The sequence below is a fragment of the Cinclus cinclus genome, chromosome 17 (genome assembly GCF_963662255.1).
Source record: "Cinclus cinclus chromosome 17, bCinCin1.1, whole genome shotgun sequence".
Taxonomy (NCBI): Eukaryota; Metazoa; Chordata; class Aves; order Passeriformes; family Cinclidae; genus Cinclus; species Cinclus cinclus.
Genome location: NC_085062.1, coordinates 3,377,038 through 3,397,877, shown reverse-complemented (window position 1 = coordinate 3,397,877; position 20,840 = coordinate 3,377,038). Strand labels below are relative to the sequence as shown.

The window sequence follows — 20,840 nt, the reverse complement described above, 5'->3', positions numbered from 1 at the left end:
GGGGGGGGGGGTGGCGAGGAAGGCGGGGGCGCTGCCGGTGAGCCCGGCCGTGAGGGGCAGCGAGGGCGGGTGAACCGCAGCCGCAGCCGGAGGGACGCGGGTCCGCGGAGCGCAGGGCTCGGAGCGGCGGCGGCGCGGGCCGGCGGGCAGGGGAAGGAAGGCTGGCGCCCTGCGGCGGGCGCTCGGCGGGCAGGAGGCGGCTGCGCCGGTGGCTCCCCGCGTTCCTGGCGCTCGGCTGCTGGGCGCCCCACGCCATGTTCTCGGTGCTCTCCTACGGCAGGCTGGTGGCGCGGGCGGTCCTGGGCGGCCTCTCGCAGACAGACTCCCGCGACTACAGCCTGGTGACGGCCAGCTGTGGCTTCGGCAAAGATTTCCGCAAGGGCATCCTCAAGAAAGGCATGTGCTACGGGGATGACGCCTGTTTCGTGGCGCGGCACCGCACCGCTGATGTACTGGGTAAGTGGCCGGGCCGGGGAATGAGGTGGTCTCGGCCTCGCGGTGTGACCTCCCCCCTCCTTCTCGGAGCTGCACATGGCGAGCGGCTCAACCCCCAGTCTTAGACAAAGGAGCTGGTTCTGCCTGCCAGTGTCACCTTGAGTTCGCTTTTTTAGCTTCCTGAGAAGCTCTCGTGCTCTTTGTTGCAGCTCTGCCCGCCCTTGGCATGGGGGGTTGTGTGTGCCGGGTGTCCTGACCCAGCCTGGGCGTTTCTCCTGTGGGTGCCCGTAAGGCCTGGTGGCTCCAAAACTCAGAGAAGCAGCTCCCAGTGCGTTTCACTTTCTTTCTCTAAAATCTAACTGAGCCCTGTGTGCATGCATTGCATTTAAACGGACAAGATCACTTGAACAGGCACTTCCTGATTTTAACGCGTGCAATGTCCTTGTCAAGTGAAAGGCAGAGTGACATTGAGACTGGAATCAAATGTCAAACTTCAGTTTCGTTGTTTGTTCTGGCCTGATTGTGCTCTCTGGTTTAGAATCACGGGTGAAATTAATCTTAAGAGCTCAAAGTTTAGAAGTAGTGAATAATTAGGGATAATCAACTGAATCTTCAGATTATGGGCAGCATTGCTTTTGACAGTGCTCTGACCTTTCTCCTCTGTACCTCAAGGTTGAATTTGGCTGACTGACACTCTGCACAGGTTAGCTGTGGTGTAACTACCCAGAAGCAAATTTTCACCAAAACTTTGACACTTAAAAAGAAAAGCTTCCTCCTCCCTGCCCCATCTGCTGTTTCTTTGGGGTTTTTTATTTGTTTTGTTTTGTTGCATTTCTTTGTTTTAAACTGGTGGAGTTGCACTGTGCTGTCTCATGCTGTGGAATTGGTTGATGGTTCTTCAGTTTGGCGCTGTCATTGTAACTTGGTTGCCATTTAACAGAGCCCAGACGTTTTCCTCAGGAAGCTGCAAGTTGGTGCTAGGTAACAGTTATTGCTGCTTATTCTCAAGGGAGCTGTTACTGTAAGAGCGATGCCACAGCTTGCAAGATGTGGAAGGTTGGTGGGTGCATTTTAGGCACTCTGCATCTTCTCTGTGGTGCCTCTTCCAGATAAATATTTTGGCATTAGAATTAGCTGTTGGACACCCTTCCTTTAGCATGTGACTAACCCTGGCTGCCTTTAAAGTTCATTCTAGGCCAGCACTGATAAATAACTGAGCAATTGGTGTTTGCCCTTAAGAGAAATGCAGGATCTCCTGTATTTTTGAAGTGGACACTCTGTGTGGGGAAGGGACAGATTTAGCCTCTGTGGATGATGTTTAGGGGGGTTTGGCCATATTTGGTAATTGCTGTATGTGGACCTACAGTTTGTCTTGTGTTCCTGCTGGATTCAACAGAGAGTTGCATTTCTAAGTTGGTCTTTGCATTAATTTTTGTGGCAACTTGGAAACAAACAGAATTGTAGCTCCTCTTAAGGATCAAACAGCAAAGAGGGCGTCAGACCCAAGATGCCTTAAGTACCCAGAAGCAAATAATTTAAATAGAAAACCTGTTGGTTTGTTTGCTTTTGGGATTTTTCCCCTGGTAAAGCTATTTTTATGTCACTTCCTTATTTCTTTTTTTAATATGCGTACTGAAAACCCAAAATCTCTGTACTTTCTGCAAAAGCAGGAATGTTCAGGTGGGTTTTGATGTTTCAACTTGATGCTTTTTCTTCTTCATCTGTAGCTCTTGGGTTCACATAGTTTTCTCCCAGTTTCTGCTACTGGGACCATCTCTTTAGTCTCTCAGCCAGCACTTTTGCACTGCTGCAGTGACAGTTTCAGCACCACCAGTGTTTTCCTGCCCTCAATTCCTCTTACTCCCATCACAAATCTGAGGTTTCTTAATGATTTTTTTTAAGACCTCCATAAATTTTGTGCTACCTCAGTACCTAACTCTGCACCTCAATAAAACTGTCTGAGCTGCACTGTTGCATTTCAAACTTAATTTTTTGACATTTAAGGAAGAGGCTCACATGGTTTGAGCCACAGTGAACAGTTGACACAGTAAATTTCGTGTAAATCACTTGGAGTGAGTAGTCATCAGTGACAAAGGCAGGCCAGATAATTAATGTAAAATTCCTCTGTGCCAGTGTTCTCTAGAACCAGTGTATTATGTATTATGGAAAGGCTGCCCGTGTGGGATGGGTTGGGTGTGGTGGAGCAGTGAAAGAACTACTCCCAGCAGTTAGGCATGAGTGCTTGGGGATTCATTTTCTTAGGTCAAACAAGAGTTGACTTGGCAGCGTGTTTACAGCAGAATCGAAATGCTAAACACTTCTTTTGTTGTATGTGTGCTGTATAGTTCAAAGGCTGAATGTTTAGCAGTGTCTTCTAGTCTGAGCTTTATCCTTTCACAGTAAGATCAGCAGAAACCTGAAGAAGATTCAGGTTATTTCCAGTCCTCCCAGAATTGTTCAAGGCTTGATAAGGCCTGGTACTGGTGTACTTGAATCCTTGAGGGTTTTGTCTCTCATTTTTGCTTTTATCTGGAACATACCTGTCAATTTTGCATGTTTTCTTCCCATTCTGAGCACAGGGAGAAACAAGAAGCTCAGGAGTTTTTCCTTAGGGATCACCCTAAGGAAAGGAAATGGCTTTGCTGCTAATGTTAATCTCTAGAGCTTTGCAATTCAGGCCTGTGTTTCCTTTTTCTGCTGCTTGTACCACGATGTACTTTTCTGTTCTTTCACTGCCAGTGTCTTAGGTGTTCAGATCCTCAGAGTATTGAAATCTCTCACTGAGATTTGGGAGACATTCTGTACTGCTTCATGTCTGATGCCTTTGGAACTTTTGAGGACAGAAATACTGTTTTTTTTTTTCAAAGTTGAAAACCAGAATTCTGACACTTCTGTTTTTTTCTCATTAGCGTGCAAGCAGGATTTTTACTACATGGGGCACAAGCCAGATTTTTTTAAATTAACTTAAACAGTTTTATAGCCATTTCACTATTTTACCAAAAGTAATCATTAAAGCCAAGGTTTTCACCTCTAGCAATTTTGAGGTGTCACATGCTGGTGATAGCTTTTTCCTTAATTTTGGAATCTGCCTTTTCTTGCTTATTCTGACCTTATCAGGCTCCTGATTTCTTTGCTCGTTTTTTATGGATTTTCCAAGCTGTTGTGTGACTCATTATTGAAACATTGCAGCAGCCAATGCGCATCCCGTGACAGCATCACTTATACAATGTCTGTGCTGGGTACAAGTTTGGGTGTAGCCAGTGTGACTTGACTCTTCCAAACTATTTCTGTCCCCCAGAAGTAGGGAAAAACTGTCTGGCAGCAGGAAGCTCTTTGTTCACTGCGGAGTTAAAATTTGACAATTGTTCTATTTGCTGCAAATGTTGATTTGTAGTTTCTTGGGGGAGGGGAACGTCTGGGGGCTGCAGGGCAGCAACTCTAAAGTGAAAGGAACTGCACTTGGTTTGAAAATTTTGTCAGCAGCCTGCACAGGAGGTAGGTAAAACTGCAGAGTGACAAAGCCCGGGAATATTGCTAGTGTCACTGTCATCAGGAAAAGTAAACTTCAGCACCTAAAAGGATTTGTAGATGAAATGTCAAGGTTGTGGCAGCTGTAGAGGAGGGAGGGATCCTTCCTTGGAAGCCTGAAGGTTGTAGAGGATTATGTTAAGTGGTTTATTTGGTATCATACCTATTAAAGAGATTGCTGCCTTATCACAACTTATCACACTAAAGGAGCCGAGAATCGCCCTCCTCCCTCGGAATCACCTTTCACCTACTGTGTGTGAGAGCTCAGGTGCCTGGGAGGCAGCAGTCAGAGATCTGCAGGGCTGCACAGAGTCTAAGTTTGGGACAGGTCACAGGAAATGTTCTGTTTTACGAGGGAGCATCAGTGCTGGCATTTGTAGGGAAACTGCAGACTGAGAACCACCCCATTAACAGGCACAGACTTTCTTGTCAGCAGAGCTGCAGTGGGGCAGCAGTGGTTACATTGAATGTAACCTCTGAGAATGAAACTTTTATCTGGTTATTCTTCTTTCCCACAGTTTCTGCGAGGACATTGCACACAAGTATTCAGGTCAGAATTTCCAGCTGAGCACTAGTTTTACTTGTAAATGCTGAGATGCTTGGTGATGGCTGCCAGTCTTCCGCTCGTACACAGATCTTGCCTGAAGAAAAGAGCAGGTTCTGTCAGAAATCAGAGGGAGGAAATAAGCAAAGCTGAGCACAGTGCAGGAGGTGAGGGTTAATCATACCTATGCCATGGGAAGTGTTGGAAAAATCTCCTGCTCTTTGCTCTGGTTCATCCATGCTGTGAGTATGGAGCCTGAGATGGGTCAGGCTGGCAGGGATTTATTTCAGTGTCTGCCTCCAGTACCTGTCCTTCCTCAGTAGTTCCAGTCACTGAACACCTTGAGAAATTAGGTAGTTTTAACTAGGGAGCTTTTTATAAAGCCTACAGAAATAATTTATAGTTTAGTGTTCTCCTGGAGCTCCCCAAATGCACCGAGTGATTTTAAAATAAGGAGGAAATCTACCTGGTAAAAATCTGCTTCAGGAACAAGTGTACTGTAGCAGGGGTGGAAAATAGATAAAAGGAACTGTTGCTTTCTTCTGGGAGCAGGTGCACAATTTAATGTTTGCAGTTCTGTGTTTCTCCTTGAGTTTGTTCCTCAAGATCATTGCTCACTTTGCCTTTGCTTTTCGCTCTCTGTTGTCACCCAGTTACTCTTCCAGAACCTTTCTGTTTCATGCAAGGGTAGTTTAAGTTTTACTGTAACATTGTGAATAAGTAACCTTTCCTTCTGTAACTTGTTAGCAGTCACACACAACCTGCCCTTAGGGATTTGTGTTTAACTGGGTTATTTCTCTGTCAAAACCTTGAGGGATGGATAGACACCCTTTGGCTCTAACAGATCCAGGGAAGCTGCTGAGGGTCAGTGCTGGCTTTGAGCATTGCACTTGCTTTATATGGAGAACCTGTCTGGGTGTGTGATTTATCCCACCACTGATAAAACAAGAAATCTTATCATTTTATCTCAGTTCTGATGTTGACAAATACTAGGTGCTATATTTCAAACTTGTGTGGTACAACTCACTGCACTTTTTTAACCATTTTCGTCTCTGTATTTGATGCGAAGTTCAGTTATAAATATATCCTTTTGATGCTCTTTTAGCAGTGATTCATTGCTATTTCAGGTAAGGATCTCAAGAAATTGAAAGTTCAGTAGGATGTGCTGAGTGCCTTAGAAAGTTAATTGTGGTTGCATGTAAAAGTAGCTCCTGCTGACACACTTGTGCCTGCCTGGTGCTTCTCTGTGTGATTTTTATTCTTGGCTGATGCAGTATTTCCAAATATCCAGCTCTCAAGAGATTTTTGGGACAGGGTGGTACTTTTGGACTCTGACCGTGGGCAGGTTAATTTGCCAGCTAACCAACACTGCCCCTCATAACATTATTTATATTAAACAGGGTTTGATCGGTATCAGGGCTTTGTTATGACCTTTCAGGCTGTTTAGTTTATATTTGCTGTGAGCCAGGCAGAACACCTGGATCTCACTCACACAGGTGAGTGGTGGGAAGCAGATATTTCTGCTTTCAGCACTGGCTGGTTTTCCCTGGGCTTCTGCAGGGAACTCATGTGCTGGGCAGGCAAAACAACTTCACATTTGCATTTCAGCTGGTATCTTATCCCAGGTGCTTTTAGCATTTTGAAATCAGGTTTCACTGCTAGCATCTTCCCTGGCTTAGTTTCAGTGCTGCAGCATCAGTCATTTGTGCTTTGTCTTGTAACTTCCTGACAGGTGTTTCTCTGAGAGAGATTTTGGTATTCCGAATCTTTGAGGAGCTGGAAAAAGTCATTTTTGGATTGACGCATGTAGCAAGTATTTTATCTGGCAGGCATGTTTCTGTATTTTCTAGCACAAGGCAATGTAGTGGAAGGTTAACTCTGAGATTCTGAAAGATCTCTGTAATACAGTTAAATACTTGAGGAGTATTTATTCTTTGGAAGTAATTTATTGTGAAATTTTCAATTGCTTTATTTACAGTGGTGTTTCATCTGGCTGTAGGCATTGCACTGTCACGTGGATGTTTGTGCAATTTCTGCATGGATTTGAACAGGGAATAGCCACAGAAATATTTCTATGAAATTTTCTCACTTACTAAATGGCATGAATGAAAAAAACCCCAAGGTTTGTGTACAGTCCAATTTCAGCAGTTTTCAGCCATGCAGTTTGTCTTAAATGTCCTGTGATTCCTAATTTATAACACGGTTAATACTGGAACACATTGGTTTATGGCTCAGAGGAAAACCTCAGATTTGTTGAAAAGGTAATTATTTTGAATATATACCTTAATTTTTTCTTACATGAAAGCAAAGGTATTATATATAAGTAGAGCTTGGCATTATTCCTTGGGAGTGATCCTGCCAATAGCAACACCTTTGAATTTTCTTTTGATGCCAGAGGGAAAAGCTGGTATTAATCAAAGCTGAGTTTTTAGTTTTTGTTGCATCTGCAGTTTGAAAGAGTTTTGCTCCTTGTTTGCTGTATATAAAATAACACAAAGTTTACTTAAATTTTATTCTCATTTGCATTCCATCTATTTCAGCAGCAATTTATTCAAACTATTTCAAAATCACATATTCCTTTCCCTCGTGAAACTGTTCAGTTTACAGAGACTGCAGAAGGTAAAGATACTGGGTTTATTTTAAAGCCATATTGAAGGTAGGACAGGATGATGGGCTTGGTCTTGGCCCCAAAACCTTTATGCACCCCCACCTTTTCCATTTGGGGCAAGGCCAATAAATAGAGTTGGTAGCTGCTGGGGGGTTGTGGAGGTGTCACTGAAGGGAGCCAGTGGAGCTGTCCTGGTGCTGTGGGGTCAGTCTGTCTGTCTGTCCTCTCAGGTGTGGTACCAAGCAAAGCCAGAGGAGCTGCTGGGGGATGTCTAGAGGGTGATTGCTTTGGAAGGCACTGTGTTTAAAGCTGTGTATGGCTGTCAGGAAGGCAGGCAGACAAAGGCAGTGCATGGCTCAGGATAAAGTATAAAGGGTGCTGCCATGATTCACATTTCCTGCCTGGAGTAAGAAATGAACAAAGAAAGTCAGATGGTGTACTCATTTTTCCTTTAAATATTGAAGAGGTTTGGCTAATTGACCTTCTCAGGTGCTTGCTGTGGTGGTTTTCTGGTGCTCTGTGCTAAAGCTGCAGTGTCTGTGTTTCAGTGTTTCCCAGCACTGATGTGAAAGGATTTTCTGGATGGCTTGAGGGAACTCTGTAACTTCTGCTGAGCTTTCTTTGTAACTGCCTTGGGAGCCAAGAGCTTTGGGCAGCATTTGGCAAACATCTTTTCATTGCATTAACCCTGTTGTCAGTGAAGCAGTGCAGAAATACGTCTGGACTATGTTCATTTTAAAGGAAAAGAAAAAGAAAATGTTTATCTGGTAATTTCACATAAAGTACCATTGTTTAACCTACCTGGATCTGAGTTTCGATTTCAAGTTCCAAATCTGGAACCTTTCCTTTATGATCTCTTCTTCTAGACTTGTCTGTGTGGCAGCAGAAAGCAAATGGTTAATCCAGTATTAACCTAAGGTTGTGAGACGTGTAGGAAGAGGATTTATCTGTTCTTGAAGAATCTAGAAAAGTAATTTCTGAGAATGCCCAGTACTTTTACATGAGCTTCTTCTTAGGGCCTGCTCAAAGAGGTGAATGCAAGGATCTTCATTCTTCTGAGAAAACAGAGGGACAAAGCAGGTGTCTAAAAGGTTGTGCACTATTTTAGGGAGAAATCTGATTAATGTTGCTAGGCTGTTCAGAATCTGGTGATAACCTCCTGTCAGATTATAGTTCACACCGAGGTCGGCTCTAAACCTTCCGTCTCAGTTTCAGACCATGTCCCATCTGAAGGGCATTTGGACATGAGGAAATTGACTTTTATCCTCTCACTCACATTTTCAAGCCTTTGATAATAGTTTTTTGGTTTTTTTTTCCTGAGGAGGCTGTCCTTCAGCACAATCTGAGCACTGAAATTCACTTTCTGTGCTTTTATCATGAACATATTTCAGGTTTACTGTGTTTTGGAAATCTCTGCTTGAAATGGTTTGTCCCATGCTGAGGATCAAAAAGATTTTGGGAAAAATTTACACATAGTAGCATTCTAATCTCAAATAATACCTTCAGCAGTGTTTTGCTTTTATCATTTAGGCAATTGGAAGAAGTTCAAAGCTCTTGAATTGAATGACCAGCAGAAAATGTGTCTGCTGCTCACCTCCCTCTGATCACCCCCTTTCCATGACCACAGTCACTGTTTTTCCTGTTGCTTAGAAGCCTCCCAAGCTTTGGCAGAATTGGTCTAATTTTCTGATATCCAGGTTATTTTGAATAACTGAAAATTCTCTGGGTCATAGTCAGTTTTCATTCTCTTGGCTGTAGATGTAAGCAGCAAACTCTCCTTGAAAGAGGTAGGCCCCAGCATTGTGTTAGTTACATGGGTTTTGGAAAATACTTGTAAAATGGAGATTTATTTTCTACAGAAATTGAGAACACCAAATAGAAACCATTGTCCTTCATATGAGGAGATTAGTCTGAGAAAAAAATGTGCTGCTGAATAGCAGGAAGAGTTTCTGTGTCATTTCTATACTAGTTAAAATGTTGACCTTCACTTCTAAAATTAATGAAACCTCTTCCATTATAATGGATTGATGAGAGATTAATGGGCTTGAATCCCCACCTTGCCCCCAAACATCCCATTATTTGTTCTCTAGTGGAGTCAGCCTCTTCATTCTCAGCATTAGACTCCTACCCTCCTTTCAGCAATTCAGATGATATTTGGAGATTCGTCCAGGAGCTGATATCAGAAATTACCATAAAAATACTCAGAAATGTATTTGTTAATCAAAAATGTTTTCCGTGCAGGTGCCGTGTCCTACATTTTACTTACTAAATATCATAAGTGACATAAATAATTAAACCCCTTGTTTTGAAAACCATTTGTGTTGAGGTAACTGTGGTTTTGTGTTTCCTTGCAGGGGTGGCAGATGGTGTTGGTGGCTGGAGAGACTACGGGGTTGACCCTTCTCAGTTCTCAGGGACTCTCATGCGCACGTGTGAACGTTTGGTGAAAGAAGGACGGTTTGTTCCAAGCAATCCTGTTGGAATTCTCACTGCAGGCTATTGTGAGCTGCTGCAGAACAAAGTACCTTTGCTTGGTAAGACACCAAAAAGATGTCACTTCAGTCTGGCTTGTGTGTTACGCATGGGCTTACTGAAGGATGGCTGAATCTCTTGTCATTGTCTGCAGCAAATTTGCAGGCCAGTTTATTCTCTTAATTAACTAAAAACATTAAAATGCAGTTGCCTTGGTGGCATCCTTATTTTTTTCTAAAGCTGTTTTAATTAATTTAGTGTTGCAGGGAGTGTGTTGATGTGTGTGTATTTATATATAAAATAAAAGGCTTTCTGTGGGAAGGGTGAATTTACCAGACTTTGCAGAAAGAGTTCTGCAGGGGAACATGCTGTGCACATGTGCTCACTCTGTTTTTTATATGTATAAATAACTGTTCTCTGCTGAAAACTCTTCATGGTACTGGTTGTGGCTTTCTGCTTCAGTTATGCAAGGAGAAATATTTTCTGAGGATAATTGGATGTAGTTCTGCTCATTCCTGGCCTTACTCTGCTCCTGTTGCCTTTTATGTCCAGTGGACTGAAACCGCAGCTGGTTGACTTGAGTAGTTCATATCATACAATCTCTGGTAGCGTTATTTGTATAAATCTTTGTGGGGGGATTCATTACAGACCTTTCTGAAAGCCAGCTGAAGTAGATGCTTCACATATTCTGTGTCAGCCTTGATGGGACACAGGGCATTCAGCTGCCTGGGGACTGGGAGCACACAGAGAGGCCATGCTTGGTCTCAGCTGACAGCTCTGCCAAGGGGCCACTTCTCTAAAGGCCATGAGACCTCTTCTGCACCAAGAAAATATTTGCCCTGCACAAAATGCACGCAGCTCACCTGACCTTATCTCCTCTGCCAGAGCAGTGCTGTGTGAGCTATATTTAACTTGTCTGCTGAGCTGGGAGCAGATGTTCTCACATTATACACCCAAAGAATAGGTTGGAACTTCAGGAGTGACCTTAAGTGTCACCAAAATAGCAGTGGTCAGTAATGACATTAAGATTTGGTGTGTTGAATGGTGCTTATTTGTGCAAGGCAGGTGTAGCTGTGAGTGAGCTCCAAAGTGGGGCACTGGCAGAGCTCTCCCTGTGCCTTTGGAGACTGGAGCAGCTTGGCTAGGCTTGACCTTTGCAGTGCTGAAAAGCAGCGTGTGCTGAGTCACAAGATCTGCATTCCACACATGGCCTCCTGGTTACACTCTGCTAATAGAGTTAGAATTTGAAACTAATGATCCTTAGTGTTTCTCCTTTAGCTGAGAACAGTATTTTTAGAAGGAGGAATAAAACCCTGGAATTAGCACAGCAATAAGCATTTAGAGTTTATTTAAAATAAAGGGACAGGAGAAGACTTCATTAAGGATTATTCATTAGGCAGTAACTTCTCCTTGCTGTTGTGTTTTAAGCCTGATACTTGGTTCATCAGGATTGAAGTCAGCAAGTAATACAAAATAAAACTGAAATGGGAGGAAACTGTGCCAATTATTTAATCGCTCTTGTGTTGCAGCACGGTTTTGGACACTTGTCACATACAAAATCAGATTATTTTTCCAGAGATACTGCTTTCACTTAACATTCATTAAGGATGGAGAAGATCCTGTGTGTTCACTAGAGAACAGATTCAGGGCAAGTGCATTGCAGGGAGCTCTCTGTATTAGAAAGGGAACTGTCTGGAACAGGCAATGCCTGGAGCCAGCTGGACTTCTGCACTAGCAAGCCTGATCCTAAGCTTTGCTCACTGCAAGCTTATGTTCTGTCCAGAATGGAGCTGGGCTTGGAAAATCCTGCTGGAAGAACATGAGGGTAGAAGGTGAAGACAGTTCACAAGCTGGTGATAGGGACAGAAGTGCCATAGCTGTGTTTCCCCCTCTTGGGGATTGAAAGGTGTTTTGGTGGCTGTCCTGTCCTGTTTGCAGAATTGAGTGATTGCTGTGAAGGACTTTGGGTTTCTTTGCAATGCAGCATTTCTGTGACTTGCAACCTAGCACAGTTGGTGGCTACTTCCCAGTGCATGAATGGAGAATTCCTCAGTGCCCTCAAGCATGGCTGGGATAGTTCCAAGCACAGTTGACATAATGTTTCTGCTATTACTTCAATTTGGAATAGTATTTGTCACTGAAACATTTTTTTTCTTAAACTTGGTGTTTAATAAAAGAAGTTAAAGTTGCTGTGACACCAACTTCTTGGTGTCTTGAACACGTGACAGGATTATTATTTTTTAAACTTGAAGCAAGCTCTGCAGAGCCAGGCTGGGAGGAAAAGCATTTCATGTTCTGAGAAGAGAAATGCAGCAGGACCTAATATTTAATTGCAAAGTTCTTTACTTGATGTAGTTTATTTACAGCTGATGAGTGAAACTGTGTGGAGAGCTCCTAGCATTGTATGGATGCTACTAGAATTCTATTATCTCCATGATTTTGGAATTTCAGTATTTTATGTGAGTTCTGTAAATGCGGTCCTATAGCAGAATGTGCTGACATATGTTGGGATGGAAAACTGTAAATAAAGCTAAACAAAACAGGTATTTGTCAGCATAATGTGTTTACCGAAATCAAAGCAGGAAGAGTGAATTCTACACAAAAATCATAGTTTGTATTGCAAAGATTTTCTAGCATTTTGCTGGTTTTATTTTATATTAATTCTGGCGTTGTCAAGTATTTGCATTTCTCCTTATTTTTAAGCTTTGCTGAATGTTGTAATAATTGAACTGTTGCTCAGGTCAGTGAGAGAACAAGCAGTTTGTGTAAGGCTGACTGCAGTCACTGTGTTTGCAGGGAGCAGCACAGCTTGTATAGTAGTCCTGGACAGATCAAGTCATCGTTTACATACAGCAAACTTGGGAGATTCTGGATTTTTGGTAGTCAGAGGTGGAGAAGTCGTCCATCGATCCGACGAGCAGCAGCATTACTTCAACACTCCCTTCCAACTATCAATAGCTCCACCAGAAGCAGAAGGAGTTGTCTTAAGTGACAGGTAAGAGGGAGGAGGAGCATTAATTTTTAATCTGTGAGTGTCACCAGCTGCCAAAGAGTTGTGGTTTTGCTGCTGTGGGGCTCTTCTGTACCACACAGGATATAAACACGTATCCAGTCAGGTCCTGCACCTGCCACCCTCCCTCTTCGGGTGCCGTGAGCATTTCTCACCTTGTACTTAACTTTGTACCTGTTGCACAGTCTGAATTTAGTGGGGCTGTTCATGGTGGCAGATTCCCATAGCCATGGGCTTGTTCTGATGCATGGGAAGATGTCACCCACTCCAGCTGGTGTGTGCACAAGTGGCTGGGCTTCTCAGCAGAGCTTTGGTTCCAGTCCTTGCCTTTGCTCCCTTGGGACTGTTTGGAGTAGCTAATTTGGATATCTTGGCACTGAGGTTGCAAATGCTTGAAGAATAAAGCAGAGGGACATGTGACTGTAACTTGTGTTTCCAGCTTGCTGTTTCCAGCAGCATATTGTATTTGACCAAAACCAGCAAAAAAACCTGTTTGGCAGAACACCAAGCTGGGAATGAGAGTATGAGGAAAGGACAATCTGTTCACAGAAATGAGTTGTTTCAAAGGCAGGCTTGTTCTTGTGTCTTCCCTTAGGAATGTCAGGCTGAGCCATCCTGACTTTATGAAGTCTCATCAGAAATACGAAAAAAACTCAAAAATAAACAGCTTTCAAATATGTGTTAAAATGCAGCTTTCAAGATGTCTCACTCTTTAAAGTGATATCCCTCATCTGAATATAAGGAGTTGGTAACAGGATCTTCAGAGAGTGGCTCTGGAATAAAGGGAATGCAGTAGCCAGCTAAAGTTTTGGACTCAATGAGCTTGAGTCTTTTCCAACCTAAATGCAGTATCAGGGCTGGTGCAGTAAAGGTTGAGACTTCAATCCAAAATAGCTCTTTTTTGGAAGTGTTGGTTGAGCTGTTGAAACTCCTGACCATTCTTGTGTGTGGTTTTATTTCTTCATCCTGCAACTGCTAAGAGGAAGCCAGGGTAGGACTCTGAAATTAGAGCCCTTCAGTAATCCAAGCTCTTTGTTAGACTAAAATTAAATGATCCCTTGAAATTCCAGAGCTGTAAAAAATGTTTAATTTTTCTGAGATTCTCTGTCATCTGTAGGAAGACCATAAAAACAAAAGCAGAAGGATAATTGATAATGTCCAGTGGAAGTCAGGGAAGCCAAGTAATCTGAGTCATCCAGTAATAAGGAAAGCACAAGATAAATGTGCTCCCACACTTCAGCTCTGAATCATGATTACAGCTTTTCTGGCTGGTTCCTGCACTGTTCCTGACGTTAATTAGTACTCAGGCTCCTTGTCGAAACGCTTCTCCTGTCCTTTTTTATTTGTTGTCCCAGTTCAGTGATGAATTTGGCTATATATGGGCATAGGCAGGCAATCTTAACTCCATCACCCTTCCTGAAGCTACACAGCAGTTGAGCAAAGCAGCTCCTCTGTGTTCTGGCAGAGCCCAGTGGCCTGGGATGCAGCGATCTCTCCTTTTTACAGACCCCTGAAGAGCCTTTAAAAATGAAAGGTTTGTTGTTATCTTGCTTCTGAGAGTCAGATTTTGCAGCAATATTTGTGCCCCAACTGGGTGTTTTCCTGGTGTTGTGTAATGTGTTAGACACGAGCATTCCAGCAGACTCTGGTCTCCTGGTAGTGATTTCCAGGCATGTTTCATATTCCATTAAATTAGAAAGTGATTCAGAATCCTGAAGTGTTTGGGCCAGGCCTGTTATGAATTGTTCTTTCAACTATCACCCTCTTACATCTTCAAGATGAGCAGAAGGAAGCCCTGAGCTGCCATTCTGCTTCCTGGTTTCCATGGAGACACACTCCTGAAGCAGATTAGCTTGCAGGATTGTTCATGTGGGAATTTTAACTGCAAATCCTGGGTGTGGGAGCTGGAGCAGGACCTGTTTGCAGTCACAGGATCTGTGGTGGGGCTTTCCCGACAGCCCACCCTGGTGCTAAAGCTCTGCAGTGAGGGATTATTCCTTTCCCCAAAGAGCAGTGAAGTGCAGAAGCTGTGGGTATGCTGTTGGAGGTTGTTTGGTGTTTTTGTGAGGGCTGGAGCCCTACAACCTCTGTCCATCCCCAGCCCCGAGGCTGCTGACAGCACGTCCTTCGATGTCCAGCTTGGGGACATCATCCTGACTGCCACTGATGGACTGTTTGACAACATGCCTGACTACATGATCCTGCAGGAGTTGAAAAAGCTGAAGGTGAGTGTGTGTGTCCTCAAACTCACATCTTTTGTACTGGCTAAACCTTTATAGTTACTACCTTTACTTCTAATAACCAAAACCTTTTGTGTTTTGTATAAAAGCCCCACCACAAAGTGCTAAAGGTTTTTCAGATAATAACCCCATGGGAGCAGTGCAAGGGACATTGACCCCAGAGGGCTTTCTCTTGGATCTGCATCCAGGCTGACTCCAGAAGCAGCAGCTTGGGCATAAATTTCCCAAGTGGCAGCTGCTCATGTCAGTAACTGGTGAGGGAGGGAAGGAGAAGGTATCAGGTGCTGCCTTTGGCCACACACTGCATGTGCAGGTTGGAGATGATGCACAGAAAAATAGAGAAGCCTCTCCTGGGTTACTTGAGGGTGAGCTTACACTTAAAATAACTTTCAGCTTCTCTAACCAGCAATTCTGGCATAGTATGGACTCTCTGAACTGTGGGTTGCACGTGCTTGAAAATCTTCAGTGTTCCTTAAAAAGAAAAAAACCATGTCAAGTTTTCCACATTAGTGACCACAAATGTTCTTTTTAAATAGTAACAATACATTAAAATATCATAAGTTGGCTGAGAACATTTAGCTTCAGGCTATTTACTTACAGAAAGGAAAATACACTTAAGGAGATATCAATATGTATAAACTCCTTGAGGAAATTATTCTGCTGTGAAATGCAAATAAGAGAATTACAGTGTGGTTTTAAGAGAATTTGGCCTCCTCTTGTCCAGGTCACTAATGTGTCACTGGGGCTGCAGCCACCTCACACCCTTGTCTGTGCACCGTGTCCTGGCTGGCCGCTGGAGCTGGAATTCCCTTGTGGAAGAAAGCTGAGCTCCACCTTTTGGCGTGTTTGGGAAAGGCATTGGAGTTCCCCAAGAGGTTCAGCCAAAAGTTAATCACATAAATGCCTGCTAATTCCCAAACCTGTAGGGAAGGCTCTTGAAATGACAAGGCATTTAAAAATGGTTAGAGACAAAAAGAGCAGTGGTTGTCTGTCATGTTGGCTCGAGTGAGGAAAGCCTGGGAGGAGAGCAGCAGAATTACTGAAATGGGAAAAAATGTCCTTAAAACTCAGCCTGGAGAAGGTGTGTGTGCTCTCAGTGCATTTTTCTCATCTGACTTTAGAATGCCCCTTCTCCCCAAGGGTGCTCTTGTCAGTTGGGGTGAGAGAGCCAGAGGTGCAAGACTTGCACTCAAGATAAAACAAATTCTTCTTCAGATCCTGCTTGGAGGGAGGGAGAGAAGGTGCTTGCAGGCTGCCCTGCAGGGACAGCTGCCAAATGCCTTGTTCCCTTCAGGTGACATGGTTTAGTCTGCTTTTGAGTATTGTTCTTCTAAGTTTCCAAATTCTGGAAGTCCTCCAAACCCAAATCTTAAGCTGCTGGTGGGGATTTGAGGCCTGGCCATCCTTTGTGAAGATCCACAGCTGTAACCCAATGTACGAAGCCTAAAGAATGGGGAGGGCTCTGTTTGCAGTGAGGGATCTCCAAACCTGACACGGATCAGCACAAAAGCTTCTGTAGGCCTCTGAATAAGAATAAACTTCTTTCCTCATGAACTTAGAACTCCAACTACGAGAGCATCCAGCAGACTGCACGGAGCATTGCTGAGCAAGCCCACGAGCTGGCCTATGACCCCACATACATGTCACCCTTTGCACAGTTCGCCTGTGACAACGGATTGAATGTCAGAGGTAAGAGCTTCTCCTCCTCCACTGCTGCTGTCTTGAAGAGATCTTAAGCAAAGTGAAGTTCTGTTGTTCCAAAATCCTGTAGGAAAACAGAACAGTAGGAAATGTGGTTGGCAGGAGAGCACCAAGCTCGTGTGGGATTTGGCAAAGTCCTCAGGGCCTGCACAGAGCATCCCTGGCCCCGCAGAGCGGGAGCCTCCTGTGGGGAAGCAGCTGGAGCATGGAGAACACAGGGCCCTGATTGTTTTATTTTTAATCTGATCTGTGCATTCCTGCCCCAGGAGTCCTGCCTGAGACAAGTTCTCCAGTACTCCTGTACTGGACTTGTTGCTTGGATTTGGGTGTGTGGGTGGTGGTGTGTGAGGGTAGGGTTTTTTGGGGTTTTTTTTTAAGGTCTCTTCTTCCTGTTGTTTTTCAGCTGAGGTTCTTGCCCACTCTTCCGTAGATTTGGGATTGTTTTTTTGGTTGAAATTTGAAACTCTTGTATCACTGTATCCCTTTACTGATCTCTCTGTTGGTACTACTTCTGTGCTTTAGAAAGATGTTGACAAAACACCTGGCAGACCTCAGAGCCCGAGCAAACACCTTTCTTCTAACAATATTTTACTTTAAAATAAATAAATAAAATTCTGCCAGTAAAGATGTTTTCATCTCTGTATCAGAAGGGCAGGATTTCCTGCAAGAACCTTAAGCCCCTTTCCTCAGGTAGCAGCTGTCACACTTGGACTCTGTGTTGCTCCAAGATCACTCAGTAATGAAGCTGCAGATCTCCAGAGTCCCAAGGGATTGGTTTGCCTTCCCATGTAACAAAACCTCTCTCCTGGGCCATTTCTCCAGGATTTGAGTGTGTTGCTCTGTTGAGGATTGAAAAATAACTATTAAAAACATTAAGTAGCTTTTAGGAAGACCTGAGATAATACAGCGCTGGAGAAGATGCTAAAGAGGTGTTCGATTTACAGTGGAAATTCCTGAGGAGATCTGGTGTCATGGCAGTTTACATGTGACAAAGCAGTGTCAGGTGTTTTGTGCATTTATTAAAGAGTCTGCTGAAAACAGGCTTTGTGCTCTGCCAGCTACCAGCAGTGTTCAAGGTTCTGACCTCCTTTTCATAGTTTGATCTCACTGGAGCTTAAAAGGAGAGCGGTTTTGTCCTGTGTTAAGTGTCAGTGCGCCCCTCGGTTTGGAAAGGAGGCGGGGGAGGCAGAGTTTGTGTCTGCTCAAACCAGGTTTTGAACACTTAAACCAGTTTAAACAGAGCTTTCCATGGGGAATGTCACAGATCATCAGCAAACAGCCCACTGTGATTTGATGCAATAAAAGGGTTTTTGCTTCCCTTGCAGGGGGGAAGCCAGACGACATCACCGTCCTTCTTTCCATCGTAGCCGAGTACACAGACTGAGGTGCTGGCGCTGTCCGAGCTCCCCGGCTGCCCCGGCCGGTTTCCTGCTGGCAGGATCAGGATTGTTCCTTCCTTCCTTCCTTCCTTGCCAGCTGCTCCGGGCAGCCGGCCCTGAGCCCGGAGCCTGGCCCGAGACACGGCTGAGGCCCTTGCTAAGAACCACTCGTAGTCCACTGGTCTTGCTCTGCCAGCCAGAGATGGAGAAGCTCAAGGCTTGGAGCTTGTCTTTGAGAGCTTAGTCCTTGTCCGGAACAGGGGAGGATCCATCCCACAGCGTTGCTGCGTTGGAGATGTGACTTGCGAGGAGTAGAGTTGGTTGATCACCTTTCAGACTAGATCAGTAGGTAACACCTCTGCACGAGGGCATATTCTTCTATTTCCTAGGAACGTTCGCTGTTGTTGAGGGTGTGTTACAGACCCAGTTCCATAAAGCATAGTCTTGTTCCAGTGATAGCCGAGGTTTCGTGTTTCTGAGCTCCGGTTTTCAGGAGATTGATAACTGCTGTAAACATTCTGCTCTTGCCATCCATGGTGTCAGCCTTAGGAGCCTTTTCTAGTACGAGATTTCAAACAAACCTAGTTCAAGCTATATGGATGCAAATGTGTTTTGTGATTTCAGGTGCTTAACTGTGATCTTAAAAAGTTCTGCAGATCATTCGTCCATAATGGGCCTGGTTCTGGATGTATTGGCTGTGGATTATTATTTTTTTTAAAAACAAAAATTCTAGCTCAGTCTCAAACAGCCGAGCTGGCCACAGTTGAGGTCTTTCAGTGTTTGAACCCATCTCAGTGTGGGATGATGGTAAATGCTACGGTGGGAGGTTGCACAGAACAGCTCATCCTCAACTCCGAGCGTCTTCACTTTGGGTAGATAATTCTGTTGTTGATACAAAACATAATTTGTGTTAATAATTGCCACTCTTGCTTGTAGAACACAATATGCTGCACCAGTTTAAGCCCAGTTGATCCTTTCTGACTCAAGCAGGCACCTCTTCGCTTCTGCTGCGGCGGCGGCAGCGAGTACGAAAATGGAAACTTAATGAATAATCAGCAAAGCTTACATTTCATTTTAACTAAAGTTTAGGGGTTTCAATGATCCTTAATGATGTTTACAGTTATCTAACAGCCACTTTGCAATATGACATTTCCTTTTCAATAACAGTAGCTCACGTTTGTCCCCCCCTTTTCCAGTCAGCTTTCCTTTTCCTTTCCTGATGCTCATATGAAAGCTGAGAGCTGTAAAGATATATATATTTTGGGTCAGTTTTTCATTAACTTTTTTGCTGGTAGAGAAGTATGTAGAAATAAATTAAAGCCATGTTTTTATATATATAAAAAGTCGGGTAATGTTGCTGTTTAGGTGAGTGCAGTTAAACTTGGTCAGTAAGGAATCTTACCTGCTCTCAAGAGGAGATTTTTACTACCTGGTTTATTGTATTAAAACTGTTTAAGTTTGAGGTTACCTCAACTTGTTTAAAGAATTTTTGTGGACTTGTACTGTATATTTGCGTAACTATGTCAAGCTTTTATTTAAGGTCATTTAACATGTACCATGTACATGTCATTTTACTATATTTCAGTGCATCATGCTTGTAACAGGCATTTCATTTATAATAAGTGATTAATTTGGGAGCTCTTCAGTAATTTATCTGCTATTCCTCAATTGGCATAATGTTAGATATCTACTTTAAATCACCTTGTAATTACTCGTCAAAATGCCTTAACTACCCTAACTTGACCAAAATAGGATTTTGGTGAGGGTATGGGGAGGATTATATTAATGAAGAAAAATTAATTAGTTTTGTGACACACGAACAGTGAGTGGTGGAGAACTTTGCACAACCTGTCAGTCCTTGTTGTTTTTAACCTGAACAAGCTGTCTCTGGCTGTCTTGGAGGAATGTATTCACATGCAGAACAGGGCTTTGTTTCTTGTTTGGGAGGGGCCTTTCTCTCCCGACTCTGGGTGTCTTTACATTTATCCAGTATTTACTCACACGCTTCTGGATTAGAGCAGGTTTGATCAATTCTTCTTTCCCTTTGCCCTTCCCTTCAGGTGACGCCCCCGTGGCTCCGGGTTGTTCTCTGCTCTCAGCACAGTCCCCAGCCCTCCCTCTTCCCCTTCCCGGCTTTCCAGACCTTTCCATGGGGACGTGTGTGGGTCAGAGGGTCTGGAATTCCCGAATTCCTGCTCCCCCCGGGGCCGGGCGTGCTCCCTGTCTGTATCCACAAAGCCGTTTGCCTCATATCACACCATGAGCTGGTTTTTTTTGTTTGTTTTTTTTTTCTTAAATAAAGAACAAATTTGGGTTTTGATTTACAAATCATGAGTTTTTCCCTCACCGGGCACACCAAAGACCAGTAAAGCTTTTAGCTTTTCCATCTGTTTATAAAGCAATACTGTATTATAAAGAATTGATATTTTTATCACATGCTTGATTGTTTTGGGTTTTTTTTAAGACGTGCACTCTGAACATATCAAACCTGATTTTTTTCCTATGAACTTAACGCTGTCTGCGCACAACTGATCTTTGGAGAAGGAAATGACAGGGCCCATCCTATCAAAAATAATTCCCAGCAATGCATGAAGCAGTAACACTTGCTATGGGTTTAGGTTAGTGGGAATGGCCACGAGAGGAAGGTACAAGAAAGGTGTTCCCTGACCTGGAAGAGAGCAGAGCATGGGCTGGCTTGGAGCTGCTGCAGAGGGTTGTGGTTTGTTTTGGGAGCTGCTGGGTTGGGAGCAGGGATCTGGAGGAACAGGAGGAATTTTGTCCCCCAGGAACCTGGGATTGCTGCAGCAGCGGCCGTAGAGATTGGGGTGGAATAAGGCTAAGATGTGTGAATTGGAAAAGCTCTGTGGTTCCTTGCTACTTTCCTGGCTATCTTTGGGAGAGCTACAACATACAGTCCTAAAAG

General features: G+C 43.8%; 1 protein-coding gene across 1 annotated transcript; it reads left to right on the top strand.

The window, feature by feature from the left end:
- Positions 1-28: 28 nt before the first annotated feature.
- PPTC7 (protein phosphatase targeting COQ7) lies at positions 29-20,353 on the top strand. The gene is made up of 6 exons (XM_062504120.1): positions 29-456; positions 9,470-9,649; positions 12,384-12,582; positions 14,699-14,822; positions 16,397-16,526; positions 17,864-20,353. The coding sequence occupies exons 1-6, from the start codon at positions 255-257 to the stop codon at positions 17,920-17,922; spliced, it is 894 nt and encodes a 297-aa protein (XP_062360104.1). The 5' UTR covers positions 29-254; the 3' UTR covers positions 17,923-20,353.
- Positions 20,354-20,840: the final 487 nt, after the last annotated feature.